The sequence below is a fragment of the Leptonychotes weddellii genome, chromosome 15, assembly GCF_054177405.1.
Source record: "Leptonychotes weddellii isolate Sample4059 chromosome 15, ASM5417740v2, whole genome shotgun sequence".
In the NCBI taxonomy this organism is placed as follows: Eukaryota; Metazoa; Chordata; class Mammalia; order Carnivora; family Phocidae; genus Leptonychotes; species Leptonychotes weddellii.
The window spans coordinates 19,242,340-19,261,155 of record NC_138383.1 but is presented as its reverse complement, the minus strand read 5'-3'; the positions used below and the strand labels follow the sequence as shown (position 1 = coordinate 19,261,155).

The following is an 18,816-nucleotide window of genomic DNA, read 5'->3' as shown; positions in this document are numbered from 1 at the left end:
TGTTACGATGCTTCCCCCTCACCCCTGCCTCTTGCTTCCCTGGTCCTGCGGTTAGATCCCATTGCTCTCTGTTGCCTTGGTAACGAGCTCCGCAAGAAGAAACTCAAGCTCAGCAAAGCTCCCAGGTTGTCTGCCCTACCAGTCCGCCTCTTGGTGGGCAGAAAGGGAGTACAAAGGGCAGACAGATCAGCCTTAGGTAGCCTTGCCCCATCCCCTTCTAGGGTCTGGGCTCAAAGTTGTTTTGCCACCATCTCACAGTTGTTAATGATACCACTCTTGATAATTCTTCCATGCCGCCCCCCCTCCTCTGTGGGGTCAATGCACAGGCCTACTACCTTGTGGGCGATCCAGAACAGTAAGAACTTCAAATCCTGAAGTTGTCTTCCAGCATTGGCAGCCCACTTGGGTTGGGTTGTCCCTCTGGGGCAGTGATCTTCAACCCTGGCTATTTGAATCACTTGGGGATCCTTCACGTGTCATCCTTGTGCAGGGACCAAGCTAATCTCTATATAGCTCCAATTTTAGTATATGTGCTGCTGAAGCGAGCACCACTTGGGGATCTTTTAAAAAATACCAGAAACCTTGGCCTTGCCTCAAAGATTTAATTGGTTTAGAGTGTGGCTTAGGCATCAGTATTTTTGAGAAGTTCCCCTGGATTCCAGTGTGCACTTGGGGCAAGAACCACTGTTCTAGGAGGGCCATGACTCAGTGCTGGCTTTCCTTCCTGATTCAAGTCCTTGAACTTAGTCTCTGTCCAATATCCTTGAGTAGTTGCAGGGGTGCTGGGGTCTTACTCCCCAAGCTTTCAGTTTCCAGAAGTGTCTGCCTGTTTTATTTCCAGCCCCCACACCCTCCACACTCCCCAATTCTTCCCCCTTCCTAACGACAATCCCAAATCCTGCCCAGAGAGGAGGTTACCAAGGCAACCAGCTTAATCTGGTAACTGTGGCATGTGCTGGGAGTGGAGCCCTCTCCTCTTCTTATTTGGTTCACAAAATGCCTGGGGAGCTCCTAGCCACTCCAGCCAGTTTCTCCTCTTAACCCCAGGGATAGTGGGGTGTCCAATAAAGGGAGCCCAGCAAGCTGATACTTGGATCTCTATTCCAGCTTCTTAGCCAAAACTGCTCTCTCCCTTTTACTATTCCCTTTCGAAATCCACAGATGGGTGTGCAAAGCTTTATTTCTGTGAACACATGCTCTAGCACACATAGGACCAGATAGGCACACACAGTGACATGTGTGTAGTACACACCCTGTTCAGTTCAACCACCACTCCCAGCCTTTAGCATTCCTGTCCCTGCCTGGTACCTGCACAGTAAACAGGGGTGGGGCATTGTCCAAGGAGCTTCAATCCCTCTGGAACCTGGTGCCACTCCCCCACCTTGTTACTTTAACCTTGATGTGTTTACACTGAGTGTGTCTCTACACCCACACTCCTAAGGGCAGTGTATCCTTAGGGACAGAATGCTCCTGGCACAGGCATCAGGAATAAAGATCATTGAGAGTGCAAATTGGCACCACTTTCCCTACTTCATGGCCATGTCAGCTCCAGAGGGGCTCTCTATGCTTAATGATGTTGGACGGCAGTTCTAGAGCTTGTCACTCATCTCCGTGGCCCTGCTGTCTCCTGCTGCCAGCTGGGCTCAGGTGCCCTTATACTCCTCATCTCCTGTGCCCACCCCCCCCGGCCTCCTCTCTCTTCTCCTCACCCCAACCAGACCTGCCACAACCTGCTGCTCCCTGCCTGGATCCTACCTGCCTGCCGGTACCTGCCTCTCACAAGCCAGGCCCTCACCACCTATTGTGCCCTACCAGAAAGGGCAGATGGGCACCGCCCCCAGTGCCAATGCCAATCCACCCCAGGCCTTTCCAGCCCTTCTTATAGAAGGAACGTAAAGACCACAAATATGGCAACAGAACATACTGTCGGGGTTGAGAGTGATGGACACCCAATCAGCAATCTTTGTAGGCCTCACCTGAGTACAGGTAAGCCCAAATTGTGCAAGCCACACACCTGCTCTACTTCTTTGAAATGATACTTAAGAGCCCCTGTTACCCCCAAACCAGGACTCACTCTCCATTGGTAAATCACTCCATCACTTTTGCCCTTAATTTCTGCATCTGCCCTGACGCCAATCCCATTCAGCCCCTTACTATTTCCCCCGAGGCCAGCCCCGGCGCCCAAGTTCAAGCCTCGCGCGGCCCAGGGGGCGGGTCTAGAGAGGGCAGGGGCGGGGACTGGGCGGAGACTGGAGGAGGGGGCGCGGTCTCAGTTCTGCCACCTTCCCCCCTGCCAGGAGCGCAGCCGCCGCCGCCGCCGCCGCCGCCGCCGCCTCCGCCGCGTCCTCTCTCAGCCTTGCGCTCCGCCCGCTGTCTCTGCCGCCGCAGCCCGGCCCAGGAGCGCAGAGCCCGGGGCACTGGCCCCGCAGCCTACCCGCCCTCCGGGCCGCGTGCCGGCTGCAGCCGACATGGGGGGCCACTAAGAGCGAGCACTCTTTCCCTCTGGCACCTCCCCGGGCCACTGGCCACTGGACCCCGGCCAGCGAGCCTCGGGCACCTCTGGCCCCCAGTCCGGCGCCTGGCACAGCCCTCCGCTCTGCCTCTCAGGCTCTGAGCATCGTGTCCCCGCCCCCCCCGCCCGCGCCTGGGACACCTGGGTCCCCCGGCGGCCCCGAGGAGAGGGGCGGGGGGGGGGGCATGAAGCCGTTGGAGAAATTTTTGAAGAAGCAGACGTCGCAGCTGGCGGGGCGAACGGTGGCGGGAGGTCCCGGCGGGGGTCCGGGAAGCTGCGGCGGGCCTGGCGGGGGCGGGGGACCTGGCGGGGGCGGCGGTCCAACCGGAGGACTGCGGCCGCTGCAGCGGCGTCAGAGCGTGTCTCGCCTGCTGCTCCCCGCTTTCCTCCGGGAGCCCCCCGCCGAGCCGGGGCTGGAGCCGCCCCCTGAAGAGGAAGGGGGAGAGCCGGCGGGGGTCGCGGAGGAGCTCGGCAGCGGGGGGCCCTGTTGGCTACAGCTCGAGGAGGTGCCGGGGCCCGGGCCGCTCGGGGGAGGGGGGCCCCTGCGCTCCCCTTCCTCGTACTCCTCTGACGAGCTGTCCCCGGGCGAACCCCTGACCTCCCCGCCCTGGGCCCCCCTGGGCGCCCCCGAGCGGCCGGAGCATCTTCTGAACCGGGTGCTGGAGCGGCTCGCCGGAGGGGCCACCAGGGACAGCGCTGCCTCAGGTAAGGCTCATCCATCCCGGAGTAGGGGGTTGCTACCTGGTTCCTCTTCCTTGCCCTTGGACAGTGGGGGTGGCGCTATGCCGGGAGCCTCGGTGTGGGGTTGAGCGGTCAGCTGAAGTGGGGCAGCGGCCTAGGAGAGGAACAGACCCTTATGCAGAAGGGAAGCAGCAGTGCCACCTTCCTCCCTGTAGCAGTCTAACCCACAGAGAAGCTGAACCTCTTTCTCTCCTTAAGCCACCCTTCCTTTCTCCTGGACATTTTACCCACAGATTCTCATGGGTCCCTGATGTTGACTACCTCCTTCTGTGGCCCCAAATTAAGGCCTGACACACTAAGATGTGCTCTACCCCTCCCCCCCCCAAGACATGCTTTCCAAGACCTGAAAGACCTTCTAGGAGTCCCTGATTCTGTCTAGAAGCCCCACAGCACAGGGCTGGCTGGCCCACTCAGTGGGGCAGTGCCAGACAGGCTCAGGGCCCAAGCTGCCTTTTGGGCTCGGGCAAAGGGATGCATTGTCCTTAGCAGCTTGGGGGGAAGGAGGTGTCCTAGTTGGGGGTTGGCTCAGAAGGTGTTTGTTGGGGGAGAGGTGGCTGGGCAGACAGACATCAGGACCCTGCATCATCCTGGGGGGGTTCTGAGCCCCTCCAACTCCCGCCCTTCCCAAGACAGGCCTCAACACACGGCCTCTTCAAAAAATAATAGCCACACCCTGAGAAGCTTATTCCCTAAATGATGATGCTATTTCACCACTCCCCACCAGCACCCCTACTAAGGGGACTTTGAGGAAACTGAGGCCCCAAACTGCTGGTTAGTGGTGGAGGTAGATGGGTCTTTAGGTCTGCCTCTCAGCATTTCACTAAACCCAGCAGGGTCTGAGGATGGGAGCCCTGGTTGAGGGCCTAAAGATGAGGGTTTCACACCTTGCTCTTAGACCTCTGCAGGGAGCCTGGACCTAGGCTTATGGAATAGGACACCGCTCCCCTAGATTTTTCTCAAGACCTGGGTCCTCTCCTTGGCTCAGTTGTCGTTGCCCTGGGGAGCTGACACCTTTTGGATTTAATTAGAAAAATATCAGACACACACAGCTCTCCTAACCATAACTTCCCGCCTACACCACACACCCTGTGTCTCTATGACACATTCCCTGGGGAGTCTGTGCATTGGACCAGAGCCTGGCTTGGAAGAGACAGACGCCAAACTGTAGCCCCCATAGCAGCATCTCCCCCACTCTGCCCCATGTTCCTCTTCCTTTGCTCTGGCTTGGCTCTCCCATGAGATAGATAGGAAGGACGTTGGGCAACCCTATTCCTTGTCGCCATCTTTGGAGCCAGGGGTCACAGCTGGGGTTCTCAGACTCACTTTATGAACATAGCAGGGTAGCGAGGCAAAGAGGAAAAGGGAGAATCTGTCTTTCCCCTTCCACAGGGATCTGGTGCCACACACTCTGCCTGGTCTCTCGTGGGGAAGGACTCTTGAATTGATTGTCACCCTAGTACCTGGGCTGACAAGCTAGATGCCCAGAGTAACTGCTTTGGGGAACCTCAAACTAGTCCCAGGGTAAATGAGAATCACCTTAACCTGCCACTCTGATATTCTCCAACATATGCAACGTTCTCAAGCCATCTTGGCTTCCTCCCACGGTGTGTGGGAGGGGGGACTTACAGAAGTTATCCTCAAACCAGTCAAAGGCTGGCAAACATCTAAGCAGCCCTATCTAACCTCTGTGCTCTACCCTGACACGCAGCTTGCCTTGGGCATATTGAGAAAAGAACAAAGACTCAGGAGTCTGGGTTCCTACTCCAGCTCCAGGCAAGTCCCTCCCGGCTCTGGGCCTCAGTTTCTCATTTGTGAAATGCAACAGTTGAGTAGAGGATCTGGTGTTGGTTCTCCTCCTCTACCTTCATGACTAGAAACAGAGGCCAGGGGATGGTGAGCCAAGGGACATCAGAAGCCTTGGTTTTGTCCTGGGGCAGTGCCTGGGGACCTGGCCCTAACCTGTCCTGGTGAGGACACCTGGCTCCCTCCCTGCGCCCTGCCTGTCTCTGTGTGCCAGGCTGCCCTGCCCCACCCCAGGGCTGGCTGCAAGTCAGGGCGACCTTGTACCTGGCTGACTGGCTGAGCCAGGCCCAGATGGGGGAGTGGAGGGGAAAAGGGTGGTGAGAGCCACTCCCCTCCACCCTTCCATCATTAACCCTTCCATCTCTGGGCATCTGCCCAGGGCTTCTATTTAAAGGCTTTTGGGATCAAAGAGATGGCAGTCACTCCCTCTCCTTTTTAATGGGGCTGGTTCTCACCTGCCCAGTTGGAACTCAGAGCTGTTAGGTAGGGAGTAGGGAGGGGAGGAGGGATACAGACACACACACACACACACACACACACACACACCACTGACCCTAACCTCTGTGTTTACAAGTTCTTTGTCTAGAGACACTTCTGTGGTCGACCTCTTTTTTGGGGCAGATCTCAAGTTTGGTGTATTATCTGACCAGCTTCCACATGCATTGAAGAGTAGTGGGCGTGGCCATCAAAGGGCGCCCCCTCCTTCCCTCCAGCTGCCTTGGCAGCTGCCAACCCCACCCCCGCAGCGGCTGCCCAGAACCTTCACACGTGTGTGTGTGTGTGTGTGTGTGTGTGCGCGCGCACTCTTGTGCAGAGCATGACAGGGCAGGTGGCTGGGGCTCCAGCCTGGCTAAGGAGAACTCACTCTAGGAGGCAAGGGGGTGGGTAGTGAGTGTCCAGTCGGGTCCTGGGAGTGCCCGCCTGACATCAGTGGCGCCAATTGATCTCTACAGATATTCTGCTGGATGACATCGTCCTCACCCATTCTCTCTTCCTCCCCACGGAGAAATTTCTGCAGGAGCTACACCAGTAATATCCTTTTATGGAGCTTGCAATAGGGGAGGTCAGGAGGAAGCCACTCCCCCTACCCCACATGTAATATCAGGGCCTGGGTGCTTCCCTAGGAAACACACCTGGGTTTCAATTCCAGGGGTTTTACTCACCAGCTGTGTGACCTTGGGCAGACCACCTAACCTCCTGGGGCCTCAGTTTCCTCTTCTGTAAAAAGGGGGTAAATAACACCTGCCCTGCCTACCTATGGGGCTGCTGTGGAGATCAATCTGATAGTTGATGTGGGAGTGCTCTGGAGACTGCAGAGCCCTGTGCAAATGTAAGGTGTTATTATTCTATTAAGAGAGACTCTCTCCCCGCTGAATTGTTGCTCTAAACGTCTGGTTGCCCAGTGGGTTATTATAGGGTCTGATGTAAACATCAGGTCACGGCTCTGCTTCGGTGGGGTCTGCTAGAGACAGGCCACTGGCCAGGCTATTCGTAGGGTCTCATGTAAGCAGAGGGCCTCACACTGAGTTATTTTAGGATCTAATTGTACACGTCAGGCCACTGAGTAGAATACCGTAGGCTCTCTTAGAAACACCAGGCCTTACACTGAGGCATGGTCAGGTTTGTGGTAAGCATCATTGGCCTTTATCAGCTCCAGGTTATGGGCTGGTCAGAGGTTGGGTGAGTCCAGGCAGGCTATCTCCAGGTGAAATTCAAACAGGCAGGATGTGGTCAGATGGACGTGGTCAAGTGGGTGCCATCCCTACCTACTCTGAGCAAAAGCCCAGGCTGGGGCATGAAGGGGTCTTGGCTCCAGGGACCCCTTGACCTCTCTTCTCCCTGGCCCCAGACCTAGAGAATATTTGGGAGGGTTTAGCTACCCCCTGCTTCTCATCTCCCTTCCCAGTTTCCTCGGGTCTGGCTACCCAGGGCTTTTTCTTAACTAAGGGGTCAGTTTTGTTTGGGCAGGAGGCATGGAGGGCCCTGAGGGGCTGGGCCGGAAGCAGGCCTGTCTAGCCATGCTCCTTCATTTCCTGGACACCTACCAGGGGCTGCTGCAGGAGGAAGAGGGGGCCGGCCACATCATCAAGGTGGGCCTGGGAAGAGAAGGCGGGTGAGCAGGCTATTAGCTCTGGAAGGGGGCTCCTTTGAAGGAGCCATACCCTCAAGCTGGGTACCTGGAAGGAGAAGATGCCAGTGGACCTCAGTTTATATGGTTCCTCTATGTTCAAAGACATGGAGACCCTGCCCCAGCCCTTGCCGATAGCAAAGTTTGGGATGAGACCCCTGCCTTTATCTTCTCTCTCCTCTGCTCCCCAGGATCTGTACCTGCTGATCATGAAGGATGAGTCCCTTTACCAGGACCTCCGAGAGGACACATTGAGGCTGCACCAGCTTGTGGAAACAGTGGAGCTAAAGTGAGGGGAATGGGTTGGGGGAGGGATAGGACAGAAGTCGCCCATGTTCCTCTGTCACAGGAACTGCCTCTGGCCTTTTGACTCCAATGTGGTTTTATTTCAGCCCCTTTCTCTTGCTAGAGGGTAGCACAGAGCACGGCCTCCAGTCACTTTCTTGTCCATTCTCTCATCCATTTCTTTGTTAATCCAATGGTGTACTGGTACATATTTAACAACCAGCACTTCAGGGAGAAAAAAAAAAAAAAGCCCCTATTTGTAGCTTTTGCTGATTCCCATGGTGTGAATTCTCTCACTGGCTGATTTCCAGCTACCGACATGACGTCACTGAATGTGAAGTTGCAAAGAAATGTGCAGTAGCAGGTCATTACGTAGTATTTTCACCCCACAAATCCAAGAGAGGTAAATAACATCAAGAGCATAGATAATAGCAAAATATAGTAAAACAGGATACTACCTTTTGTGGTAATAATTTGGCTAGAAGTTTATAAAACATTTTTTTTTTATTAATGGCTGTTTAAAAACCCATAGGCAGAATCTCACCAAATTTCACAATCTGCTCTCATGAGCCAATGTGAGCCAGCTTCAGGACTCCACTGCATGCATCCATCCGTCCATCCATCCCTCTGACCATTTCAGTCTCTCTCCACTCCATTCCCACCACCACGACCCTCGTTTAGGCCTCATTAGCTCTCACCTGGATTATTGCCACAGCCTCCTGCCCAGGGCTTCAGCTCATGGTCTTGTGTCCTCTCCCTTCTTATGCTGACACCAGAGAGATCTTTCCAGTTTGACGACATCATGCTCCCATTTCAAAAACATCCAGGGCTCCTTATTGCCCACAAGACAAAATTGTAACACCCTTGCACAGCATTCAACACCCCTGCCTTTCTGCTGATGCTTCCCGCCTCATCTCCCACATCCCCCAGCCCCCATGACACTCCCTATACACCCCACCATTCCCTGAACTCCTGGGCATTCCCAACCCCAAATTCCTGCTGTCATTTACATGGTCCATCCAAGAAAGACCACCTGTACCGCTTCTCTTTCTGTTGTCCTTCAAGGCTCCAGTCAAATACCATGTTCTTAATGAAAGATCCTCCTCCCTCATGCCAACAGGACTCTCCTTGTACCTTTGTTAGATCACCTAACACCTCCTGTCTCGTGTTAGAAGTAGCCGTATACACGTCTGTCTCCCTCCCAGGCTGTGGAAGTCCTTGTCGGCAAAATTCAGGAAACAGCGGATGACCTACACCTACCATGTGCCAAGTAGTGTGCTCGGCCTGGAGGGTGGAAAAAAAAAATCCAGGAAGAACTAAGCCCAGCCCTCAAAAGCTCTCAGTCTTGCAGAAGAGATAAGATATGCACATAAACAAATATTAGGGGGCGCCTGGGTGGCTCAGTTGGTTAAGCGACTGCCTTCGGCTCGGGTCGTGGTCCTGGAGTCCCGGGATCGAGTTCCGCATCGGGCTCCCTGCTCAGCGGGGAGTCTGCTTCTCCCTCTGACCCTCCCCCCTCTCATGCTCTCTTTCTCTATCTCATTCTCTCTCAAATAAATAAATAAAATCTTTAAAAAACAAAACAAAACAAAACAAATATTAGGCCAGTGTCCTACAGCAGTTGATGCCCAAAAGTGACCTTTCCTGGTGTGTGGGGTGGATCAGAGAATTCATGGAAGAGGTCGCATATGATCTGGGTCACTTGGACAGTTGTCCCATGCTGGTCACTGTCTCCCTTCTGACCTCCTTCACCACTTTCTGAACCTGGTGATGGTGCATCCTTGACTCGGTTCTGATAATCCCTTGCTTGATGTTGCCTGCCTGGCGCTCCGTATGCGTGACAGGACTTCCTGACGCCCAGCTGTGTCCATGCCAGGATCCCAGAGGAAAGCCAGCCACCCAGCAAGCAAGTGAAGCCACTCTTCCGTCACTTCCGCCGCATCGACTCCTGTCTGCAGACCCGAGTGGCCTTCCGGGGCTCTGATGAGAGTGAGTGTGGGCATCAAGATGGGCAGAGCTTCCAGAGCGGCTCAGAGGGCCCTCGGGGGCCTCTGCGTCTTAGGGCACCTTAGGTGGAGTCTTCTGGTGTAGTAGAACCTGTCCTTTCGACAGCCTGTTTCTTAGAAGCCAGCCGATTGAAGGTTAGGGGTGAGATGGGCTGGGAAACAGATGTGGGCTGGAGGGGCTTGTGTCAACACCATCATTCTGCCTTCTAATGCAAAGCCACCTTCCTGTCTCTGCTCAGTCTTCTGCCGGGTCTACATGCCTGACCACTCTTACGTGACCATCCGCAGCCGCCTCTCGGCGTCTGTGCAGGACATCCTGGGCTCTGTGACAGAGAAATTGCAGTACTCGGAGGAGCCTGCGGGGCGTGAGGACTCCCTCATCCTGGTAGCTGTGGCTTCCTCTGGAGGTGAGGCTCGGGAAGAGCTGGGCAGGGGGGTGGGGGGGGGGTTGGGCAGGAGAGGAGAAACTCACAAGCCCAGTGCTCTGGAGCAGGGGTAAAGACGAATTGTAGGCCCTGGCTACCTGAACTGTGGTCCTGGGACCAGCCACATGAGCATCACCTACCTGGGAGCTTATTAAAGCTGCAGTACCTCACACCGTACTCCAGACTCACCGATTCAGAATGAGCATTTTAACAAGATTCCCAGGCGATTCCTATGCATATTAAAGTTTGGAAAGCACTGGTCCAGGACACTTGGATTCGGATCCAGGTGATTATCTCTTCCTCACCTTGGGATCTGGTTCTTTAACCTCCCAGAGCATCTGAGGATGCTACGTTTTTGAGGTTAAAAACACAGGGTGGGCCTCCAACCCCTGTGAGAAGGCAGAAAGCCTGCCATATGGCCAGAGCCCTATCTTCCTCTGAGGCAAGAAAAAAAAGTTCCAGTGCCATCGGGATGATAGAATGAGAGAAGAGCTGTGAAAGAATGTTGGGGGTAAAAAGGAGGTTATGAATGCAAGAGAAATCATGATCTGAAAAATTTCAGATAAATATGGCATAAACTGGTAATAACATAACACGAGTCCCATTAGTCTAGAACGTGTCTGTGCAGGGTTAGGAGTTTCCAGACGGGATGGCGACAGTGGCTGGGGGTTGTGAGGGTGCAGGTGGCCGGGGCTGAGGCAGAGCAGCTCGTTCTCCTGCAGAGAAGGTCCTTCTCCAGCCCACTGAAGACTGTGTCTTCACCACACTGGGCATCAACAGCCACCTGTTTGCCTGCACGCGGGACAGCTTTGAGGCCCTGGTAAGAACCCCATGGCAAGGCCTTGGCTGGGAGCCAGGGCCCAGAGGGGCTGTGGGCAGAACCTCACAAACCCAGAGTGGAGTCCAGCCCCTGTGCCCCTGCCTGCCACCAGATGCCCCTCCCTGAGGAGATCCAGGTCTCCCCTGGAGACACAGAGATCCACCGAGTGGAGCCCGAGGACGTTGCCAACCACCTTACTGCCTTCCACTGGGAGCTCTTCCGATGTGTGCACGAGGTGGGGATTGTGACTGGTGCTGGGCTGGGGGCCTGGAGGGAGAAATGTGCCAACGTGGGGGGCCTGGAGACGGGCACCGCGTGCAGCTGAACTTGGGGTTAGAAGGCTGGCTGGCAGGGTGCCCTTGGGCAATTCCCTAACTCACCCCAGACCCTCTGAGACTTAGGTCCCCCATCTGAAAAAAAAAAGGCAAAGAGAGAGACCCCCTTAGTAAGGTGGGTCTTACATGGGACCTGATCCATGGTTAGTACTTTTAAACCGTTCTCTATTAAAGAAAGAAAATAAGGCAGTCACAATAATGTCTATCAGGTGGTTCAAGGACCTGGCACCTAGGAAGTGCTCGGTAGATAGTAAAGCATGATTAATGTTGCTCCCCTCCCCCCAATCTCTGTTGCAACCTGTCTTGGCCCCGTTTTTTTCCTATTTGCCCCTCCTCCCGCGCCCGCCCTCCGGCCCTGCCCTCCGCCGCCCGCGCCGCCACCTGCCCACTCCGACGTCCCCACGCGCCCGCGGGCGCTCCGCCACGCCGCCGTGGGTGCAGCTGGAATTCGTGGACTACGTGTTCCACGGGGAGCGCGGCCGCCGGGAGACGGCCAACCTGGAGCTGCTGCTGCAGCGGTGCAGCGAGGTCACGCACTGGGTGGCCACCGAGGTGCTGCTCTGCGAGGCCCCGGGCAAGCGCGCGCAGCTGCTCAAGAAGTTCCTCAAGATCGCGGCCATGTGAGTGCGGCTGGGCGGCGGAGGGGGAGCGCGGAGCCCCTCCCCCGGGCGCGCACTGACCCCGCCTCGCAACCCCCCCCACCCTCCCCCCGCAGCTGCAAGCAGAACCAGGACCTGCTGTCCTTCTACGCCGTGGTCATGGGGCTGGACAACGCCGCCGTCAGCCGCCTGCGCCTCACCTGGGAGGTGATGACACGGCTGCCCTTTCCTCTCCTTCCTCTCCTCCCGCCTGTGCTGGCCCGGCTGTGGGGCGGGGGGGGGGGGGGCGGGGGTCTTGGCCTCCCGGGTGCACCCCAGTGCGGCCTCCAGCGGCTGCTGCGGGCCGGTTGGCCGCCGTTATGCCGGGCGGAAGGAGGCGCCCTCTTCTGGCAGATCCAGCCCCCGGGGCACGCGGCTTAACTAATGGACCCTGTGTCTGTGCAAAATCGTAAAGAGCCGGAATGCCCGCCGGAGTGGGGGCAGGCAGCCCAGGCCAGGTCGCAGACTTGGATACTGGATTTCAGCCAGCACTCAGTGAGGCCCCTCGTGCATGGCGTATGCCTAAGCAGAGGCTCGAATTCCCCAGAATAATTCGTTCCCCTGGGCTGCTTCCAGCTCCCCAGGCCGCACCAAGGGCTGACTCTATTTCCCCACCCACCAGCTTGCCAGCCCCCTGCAAGACAGCCAGGCCCCTTCCCCCTCTGACACGTGGGGATTAGCCAGAGCTGCCGTGAAACCCAAGGAGCTCCACTTTGACATTCCTTCTCCTTCCTTCAAACTCTCTGCAGAAGCTGCCAGGGAAATTCAAGAACTTGTTCCGCAAATTTGAGAACCTGACAGTGAGTGGGTTCAGCTCTTTTATCTGCCCCTGGACTTGTACCCCAGAGGCCCTCTGTTCCCCTTAACCTGCTTCCTCAAGCTTCCCTGCAAGGTTTTTAGTGCCTGAGACTGTCCCTAGTCCATGCTGGGAGGGGAGGGGTGGGAGGATTGCTGCCCCCTTTTTCCTTGGAGAAGGGAGAACAGTCAAGCCCCTCCCCACCTCACCCCCAGCTAGACACCCATACATGCCCCTCTCTGATCAGAGATGGATCTCGGGCAGGGGGATGAGGGAAGAGTAGGGGACATCTTTAAGGTGCACTGGGACTATCTGCCCTTTACCTCTCTTCTGTGGAACGCCAGGACCCCTGCAGGAACCACAAAAGCTACCGAGAAGTGATCTCCAAGATGAAACCTCCTGTGATTCCCTTCGTGCCTCTGATCCTCAAAGGTGAGAGTCACTCCTGTGCCCTTCTAGCCACACTCTCCGTGTCCCAGTTCTGGCTCTCAACCCCTGGCACTCAGCTCTGAGTGCCCACCTGGACAGGAGCCCCCTAGGGAGGGGCTGTGGGGGAGGGGAAGGGCCCTTTGGACCTCCTCTCTTCTTCCTCACATGGGCTTCTCCTCCATCCCCTAGACTTGACTTTCCTGCATGAGGGGAGTAAGACCCTTGTCGATGGTTTGGTGAACATCGAGAAGCTGGTGAGTACCACTGCCAACCCTGGCCTGGGCGCGGGGGCTGGCATTCTTCCCCTCTCCTGGCAGCCCCCTAAAGACAGCAGCCTTCCTCCTTGGTGCCCAGCTTGCCTGACAGATTCCTGACTGTCCCTGATGGCATTGCTGTGCAACCCGCCCACGGGGAGGCAAAGCTGACAGGCATCTGGGGGGTGGGGGGGCACAACTCCACCTCTCCTCATGGCCGTTACACCCCTCCTTTGGTTCTTCAGACACCCTCCAGAATTAGACCCTGGAGGGAGCAGGGTCAAACTAGCAGAGTTGGAGAATGGAGCAGGGGGAGCATTAGAGGGGGGAGCATCTTTCTGTACCCTTTTTAGGGCTCATTTCTTGTCATCTCCCAGCATTCAGTGGCTGAAAAAGTGAGGACAATCCGCAAATACCGGAGCCGGCCCCTTTGTGAGTACCCAGGATTCTTTTTTTTTTTTTTTTTTTTTAAAGATTTTATTTATTTATTTGACAGAGACACAGCGAGAGAGGGAACACAAGCAGGGGGAGTGGGAGAGGGAGAAGCAGGCTCCCTGCAGAGCAGGGAGCCCAATGCGGGACTCGATCCCAGGACCCTGGGATCATGACCTGAGCTGAAGGCAGTCGCTTAACCAACTGAGCCACCCAGGCGCCCAGTACCCGGGATTCTGAGAGTTTCACAGATAGAGCTCTGCCTGAGTGGGAGGCTTCCGGGAGGAGTCCCTGCTCGGTTCTTTGTTTTCTTAAACTTGTCAGCTCTCCACCCTCTCCTTGGCCTCCCTGGGGGCCCTCCTGCCCAGCACCTGTCCCGATCCACACCCCTGTCCTCCGGCTGGTATGCACAGTAGAGCGAGAAGGGACGCTGGGAGCCTGAGCGCTTCTCTCTCGTCACACCCCCAGGCCTGGATACGGAGGCTTCCCCCCATCACCTGCAGACCAAGGCCTATGTACGCCAGTTCCAGGTCATCGACAACCAGAACCTCCTCTTTGAGCTCTCCTACAAGCTGGAGGCTAATAGTCAGTGAGAACAGAGGTGCTGGTCGGCGCCCCACCAAGGTCCTCGGGCACCTGGCACTCAAGCACTTTGCACGATGTCCCAACCCACCCCTGACATCTTTCCACTGGAGCAACTTCCTACCCCTCCGGAAAGAGTCAGATGGACTTAACCCCTGGAGTCATAAGCCTGTTCATCCTGCTGAAGCCCTCTCCCCCTTGCTCCTTCCAGCCAAAACCATACTCTGCTGGTTCCTGCCCTTGCAGGGAAGGGGGGCAGAGTGCTCCTTCCTCTGTCTCCTCCCATCGAGGTCTGTTCCAGAGATGGAGTTTCCAGCCTCCTCCCAAGCAGGCAGGAAAGCTGCCCACCCTCCTGTCTCGCAGAGCGGAATCGTGGGAGGGATTGGCAGCCTTCCTTTCCCCCCCCCCGTCTGGCCTTTCCCTGGTCAGGGCTGGGACCCCTGGATGTACCCCCCTGGAATATTATATCGCCCTTGTGTCTGTGTGTGTGTGTGTGCACCTGTCCCCTTTAAGAAGCAGGAGTGCATCTGGTAATTGAGGGAGGGTATTGTGTGTAGAGGGGTCCTCCTGTTTGGTGCTACCCTGGTCTACTCTGCCCTGCGGTGGTGCGGGATGCTTTCCCCACCCTCACCACTCCCTGCTCAGCTCCTTTTGCTGCCCTGCATGCCCAAGCCTGTGGGTGAGGCTCTTTGTGGGGCAGGGGGCAACCTGTCAGCCCTTGGGAGCCCCCACGCAGGCCTCCCCGAGGTCTCTGGGTGGGCTCCAATGAAAGGGTAAAAGATGCTCAGGGAAACAGGCCTAAGCTGCCTACAGGACGCTCCCTCTGCATTGTGGGGTGGGATGTGGTGGTACCAGGAGTTGGAGGTGTCTGGGGCCCACCCTCCTGCTTTAGGGGTGTCTCCTGTTAAGAATGGAGCTGTCACCCCCCTTCTGGCTCTTTGGTGGGACACCAACCACATGGTCTCTAGCCTTCCCCCTGTCTTGACTCCCCCTAGGTCCTCCCCATCAGAGCTGGGGGGGGCAGACCCCTGTACCCAGAAGTGAGAGGGGAGGCAATGGCCAAGCCTGTCAAGGTGGAACTGGACTGTGGTGACGCCTTTAATACCTCTGTGTCTCCCCACCGTCTCCCACACGGGCCTCCAGGGCCGAGGGGCGCAGGGCTCCTGGCAGCTACCGGGTGAGGTTTCCTGGCACAGCCTCACCCCCCTTTTTGGCACCCCCCCTTTCCCTTCTGAAGAGGCAGCGGCGGCAACAGCGAAAACCCCTGCTGTTCCTGTTCCGAGGGTGTACATATTTTTTACCAAAAGCTCTGGAATTGTAAATTTATTTTTTAAAACTCCAAGAGGGGAAGAGCCTTGTATCATATGTAAACATTGTATCATAGGTTATGTTGTACAGTCCCTTTTCTACAGTGGTCCTCCTGGTTCCTGCCACAGAAAAGATGTGTATAGGTTCCCCACCCCCAGCCGCACATACACAGGCACCGTGTGGCCTCCTCCATCCCCTACAGACAGTGACCAGAGCCCCTGCCCCGCCCGCCCCGCTTCCTCCCTGCAGCGGCCCACGCGCACTCCTCTCCCCGTGGCCACCCTTCCTCCCTCCCCGCTCCGCAGCCTGCTCACGCAGCTCCCACAGCCCTCCTCAAGCGCTGGGGTCCGCCGCCGCCCGCCCCTAGCCTTGATGCCGCCCCGCCGCTCCCCAGCTTTGCCAGAGTGAACCGCGTGTCCTGGACAGGCTCGGGTGTCTGCAGAAACCGCTGGGGGTGAGAAAAAGCTGATAAAGTCTATGAATCAAGCTGCTTGCTGTTCTCCATTCTGTTTCTCTGAGGCTGGGGGCAGGGGGTGAGGGAGGGAAGAGGGGACCCCCCCCTTCAGTGCACTGGGTCCCTCAGCAGGGCTGTTCTGGAATAACTGAAAATGTGGATGAGAGGGAAAGGTGCCAACCTCATGAGACTTGTCAGTGTCTGGCCTGGGTGGCTCAGTCGGTTAAGTGTCTGCCTTCGTCTTAGGTCATGATCCCAGGATCCTGGGATCAAGCCTGGTATCGGGCTCCCTGCTGGGCGGGAAGCCTGCTTCTCCCTCTGCCCCTCCCCCCACTCTTGCGCGCTCTCTCTCTCTCTCTGAAAAATAAGTAAATAAAATCTTTTTTAAAAAATAAAAAAAATAGGGGCGCCTGGGTGGCTCAGTCGTTAAACGTCTGCCTTCGGCTCAAGTCATGATCCCAGGGTCCTGGGATCGAGCCCCGCATCGGGCTCCCTGCTCTGCGGGAAGCCTGCTTCTCCCTCACCCACTCCCCCTGCTTGTGTTTCCTCTCTCGCTGTGTCTCTGTCAAATAAATAAATAAAATCTTTAAAAAATAAATAAATAAAAATTAAAAAATAAACACAGCGGCAATACCAGTATCAGTGAGGATGTGAAGCAATTGGAGCCTTTATACACCGTTGGCGGGAGCGTACATTGGTACAGCCACTTTGGAAACCTGCTTGGCAGTGTCTACCAGAACCAAATGTACACCTGACCTATGACCCAGAATTCCCACTCCCAAGAGAAATCAGTACTTGTGTCTACCGAAAGACATGGACAGCAGCGATCACAACAGTTTCATTAACGACAGTGAACTGGAGAAAGCTCAGCTGTCCTTCAACAGGTGAATGGATAAATCAAGCGTGCTATCTTCTTACAGTGGAATACTACATAGCAAAAACAAAGAACAAACAACTACCTGAACGACTGAATCTCAGACATAACATTGAGTAAAAAAACAAAACGAAACAAAAAAACCCGAAAAAAACCAGACACGTAAGACTACAAATTGTAGGATTCTTTTTAAGAGAAGTTCAAGAGCAGGCAAAATTAATCTGTGGGGATAGAAGTAAAAAAATAGGGGTTTCTTGATGGGCAGGGGAGAGTACTGACTGGGAAGGGGCATGAAGAAGCCCTCTGTAGTGGTAAAAATGTTCTATATCTTGACCTGAGTGTGTGTGTGTGTGTGGTATGCTCACTGAATTGTGAGATTTATACATTTCACTGTAGGTATATCTCAACTAAAACAATTCAGATCATAACACTCCTGTTTCCAATAACACATTAAAAATCAAAGTCCTCCCTCTCTGACCACCTCTCCTACCCCCCTCCTCTCACTCACCCCCCCAACAGTCACACTGACTGCTTTACCATTCCTAAACTCCTCTAACACCCATTCCTGTCTCAGGGAATCACTTTTGCTCTTTCCTGAGCCTTCCCTGACCACACTGACCCCATCTCACCCACCCCTCCCTCTCTGTCCCCTACCCCCTGTATTGTCTTCAAGGTACTCATCACCCCCAACATCATACATACTTCTCTGTTTTTTCTTCGTGCCTCCGCTCCTACAAGAATGTTAGGTCTCAGCTCCATGGATGTCTTGTTTGCTATCCAGAGCCTAGGACAGTACCTGGAACAGAGAAGGCATTCAATACGTACTTGCTGAATGAATAAATTAGGTTGGTTGAAATAGGAGCTGTAAGTGCAGACAAGACACAAGCTGACAAGCCCTCTAGGAATTGAGCCAAAGAGATTCACTACTGGTCTGGGGATAGGAGGTGGGGGACAGTAAAAGAAAGCTTCTTGAAAGAGGTGACCCAGGACTTAAAGCAGGTTTGATGGCCAAAGTGTGAAGTGGGAAGTCAGGGATGAGGCACTGGGAGACACTGCTCAGCACTGGGAGCTGCCCCTGCCCTGTGGACTGGTCACGAGGGGAGCCAGATGTGTGGGGGCTGGACAGGTTCTGCCCTCCTCAAAGGGTGCTGGTCCCACTCTGGAGGACTCCATGCCCTGGGGCAGGATCATAGGGGCCATTCCTTTCTGTCCCTGCTCCTCTACCCCTGGGAGGGCAGAGAAAGTGGTATGGGTTATTCCCCTCATCCCCATCTTGGCCATCTTCAGACCCATCAGTCCTCTGCTCCCCTTCAGGGGTGATGATGAGAATTGACATTTGGAAGGGTGTCCTTTACCACCCACTATGCTTGGCTTTACGTGCGTTCTCTCATTTAGTCCTCCCAACAAAGAGGTTGACTCTATCAGTCTCACTTTCCAGATGAGAACTGAGGTCACGAGGAATTTCTAATCAGATGCAGAGAGGCCAACTCTCATAGCTAGCAAGAATTTGAACCCAGTTATTCTGACTCCAGAGCCCATGGTTTAAGGTCTGCACAATCCCCACAAGCTTGAATAACTAAGAAATGTCCACCTTGCACTCACCAGACTGCAGTGGCCACCTGACTATAGCTGGGGGGTGGGGACACTATCCTTTCTTGTCCCTTCCTGCACTCTGCCTGAGTTCTGCCTCCCTGTGTGGAGAGTGGCCAAGACATGAGACGTGGTCAAGGGCTCTGTGGGCTGTGTGGGGAGAGGACGACCTTACTTAGTAGCATTGCACATCCTAGGCTGCTCTAGCAGTGAACGAAAGGGTGCAAATGATTTGGAGTGGTCAGAGGACCAGCCTAGGAAGATGCCCTCCTGATCAGGTGTATAGAGAGCAGAGGGGAGAATTTAAACAGTGCCCTTTGAATCCACTAGGTGTCACCACCAAGATTACTTACTTTCTCTTCACGCTTGGGGATAGAGGAGGGTAGAGTATTTCTTGGGGGAAT

The 18,816-nt window shown here is 55.4% G+C and overlaps 1 protein-coding gene and 1 pseudogene across 1 annotated transcript; one reads left to right on the top strand and one right to left on the bottom strand.

Annotated features, from left to right (window-relative positions):
• Positions 1-452: 452 nt before the first annotated feature.
• LOC115937978 (U6 spliceosomal RNA) lies at positions 453-549 on the bottom strand (annotated as a pseudogene).
• Positions 550-2,344: 1,795 nt separating this feature from the next.
• On the top strand, positions 2,345-16,414 carry RAPGEFL1 (Rap guanine nucleotide exchange factor like 1). The gene is made up of 15 exons (XM_006749857.3): positions 2,345-3,217; positions 6,010-6,088; positions 7,011-7,146; positions 7,376-7,473; positions 9,346-9,458; positions 9,715-9,882; positions 10,623-10,720; positions 10,833-10,955; positions 11,497-11,675; positions 11,771-11,861; positions 12,443-12,493; positions 12,834-12,921; positions 13,108-13,172; positions 13,550-13,604; positions 14,073-16,414. Exons 1-15 carry the CDS (start codon positions 2,698-2,700, stop codon positions 14,195-14,197), a joined length of 1,989 nt encoding a protein of 662 aa, XP_006749920.1. The 5' UTR covers positions 2,345-2,697; the 3' UTR covers positions 14,198-16,414.
• Positions 16,415-18,816: the final 2,402 nt, after the last annotated feature.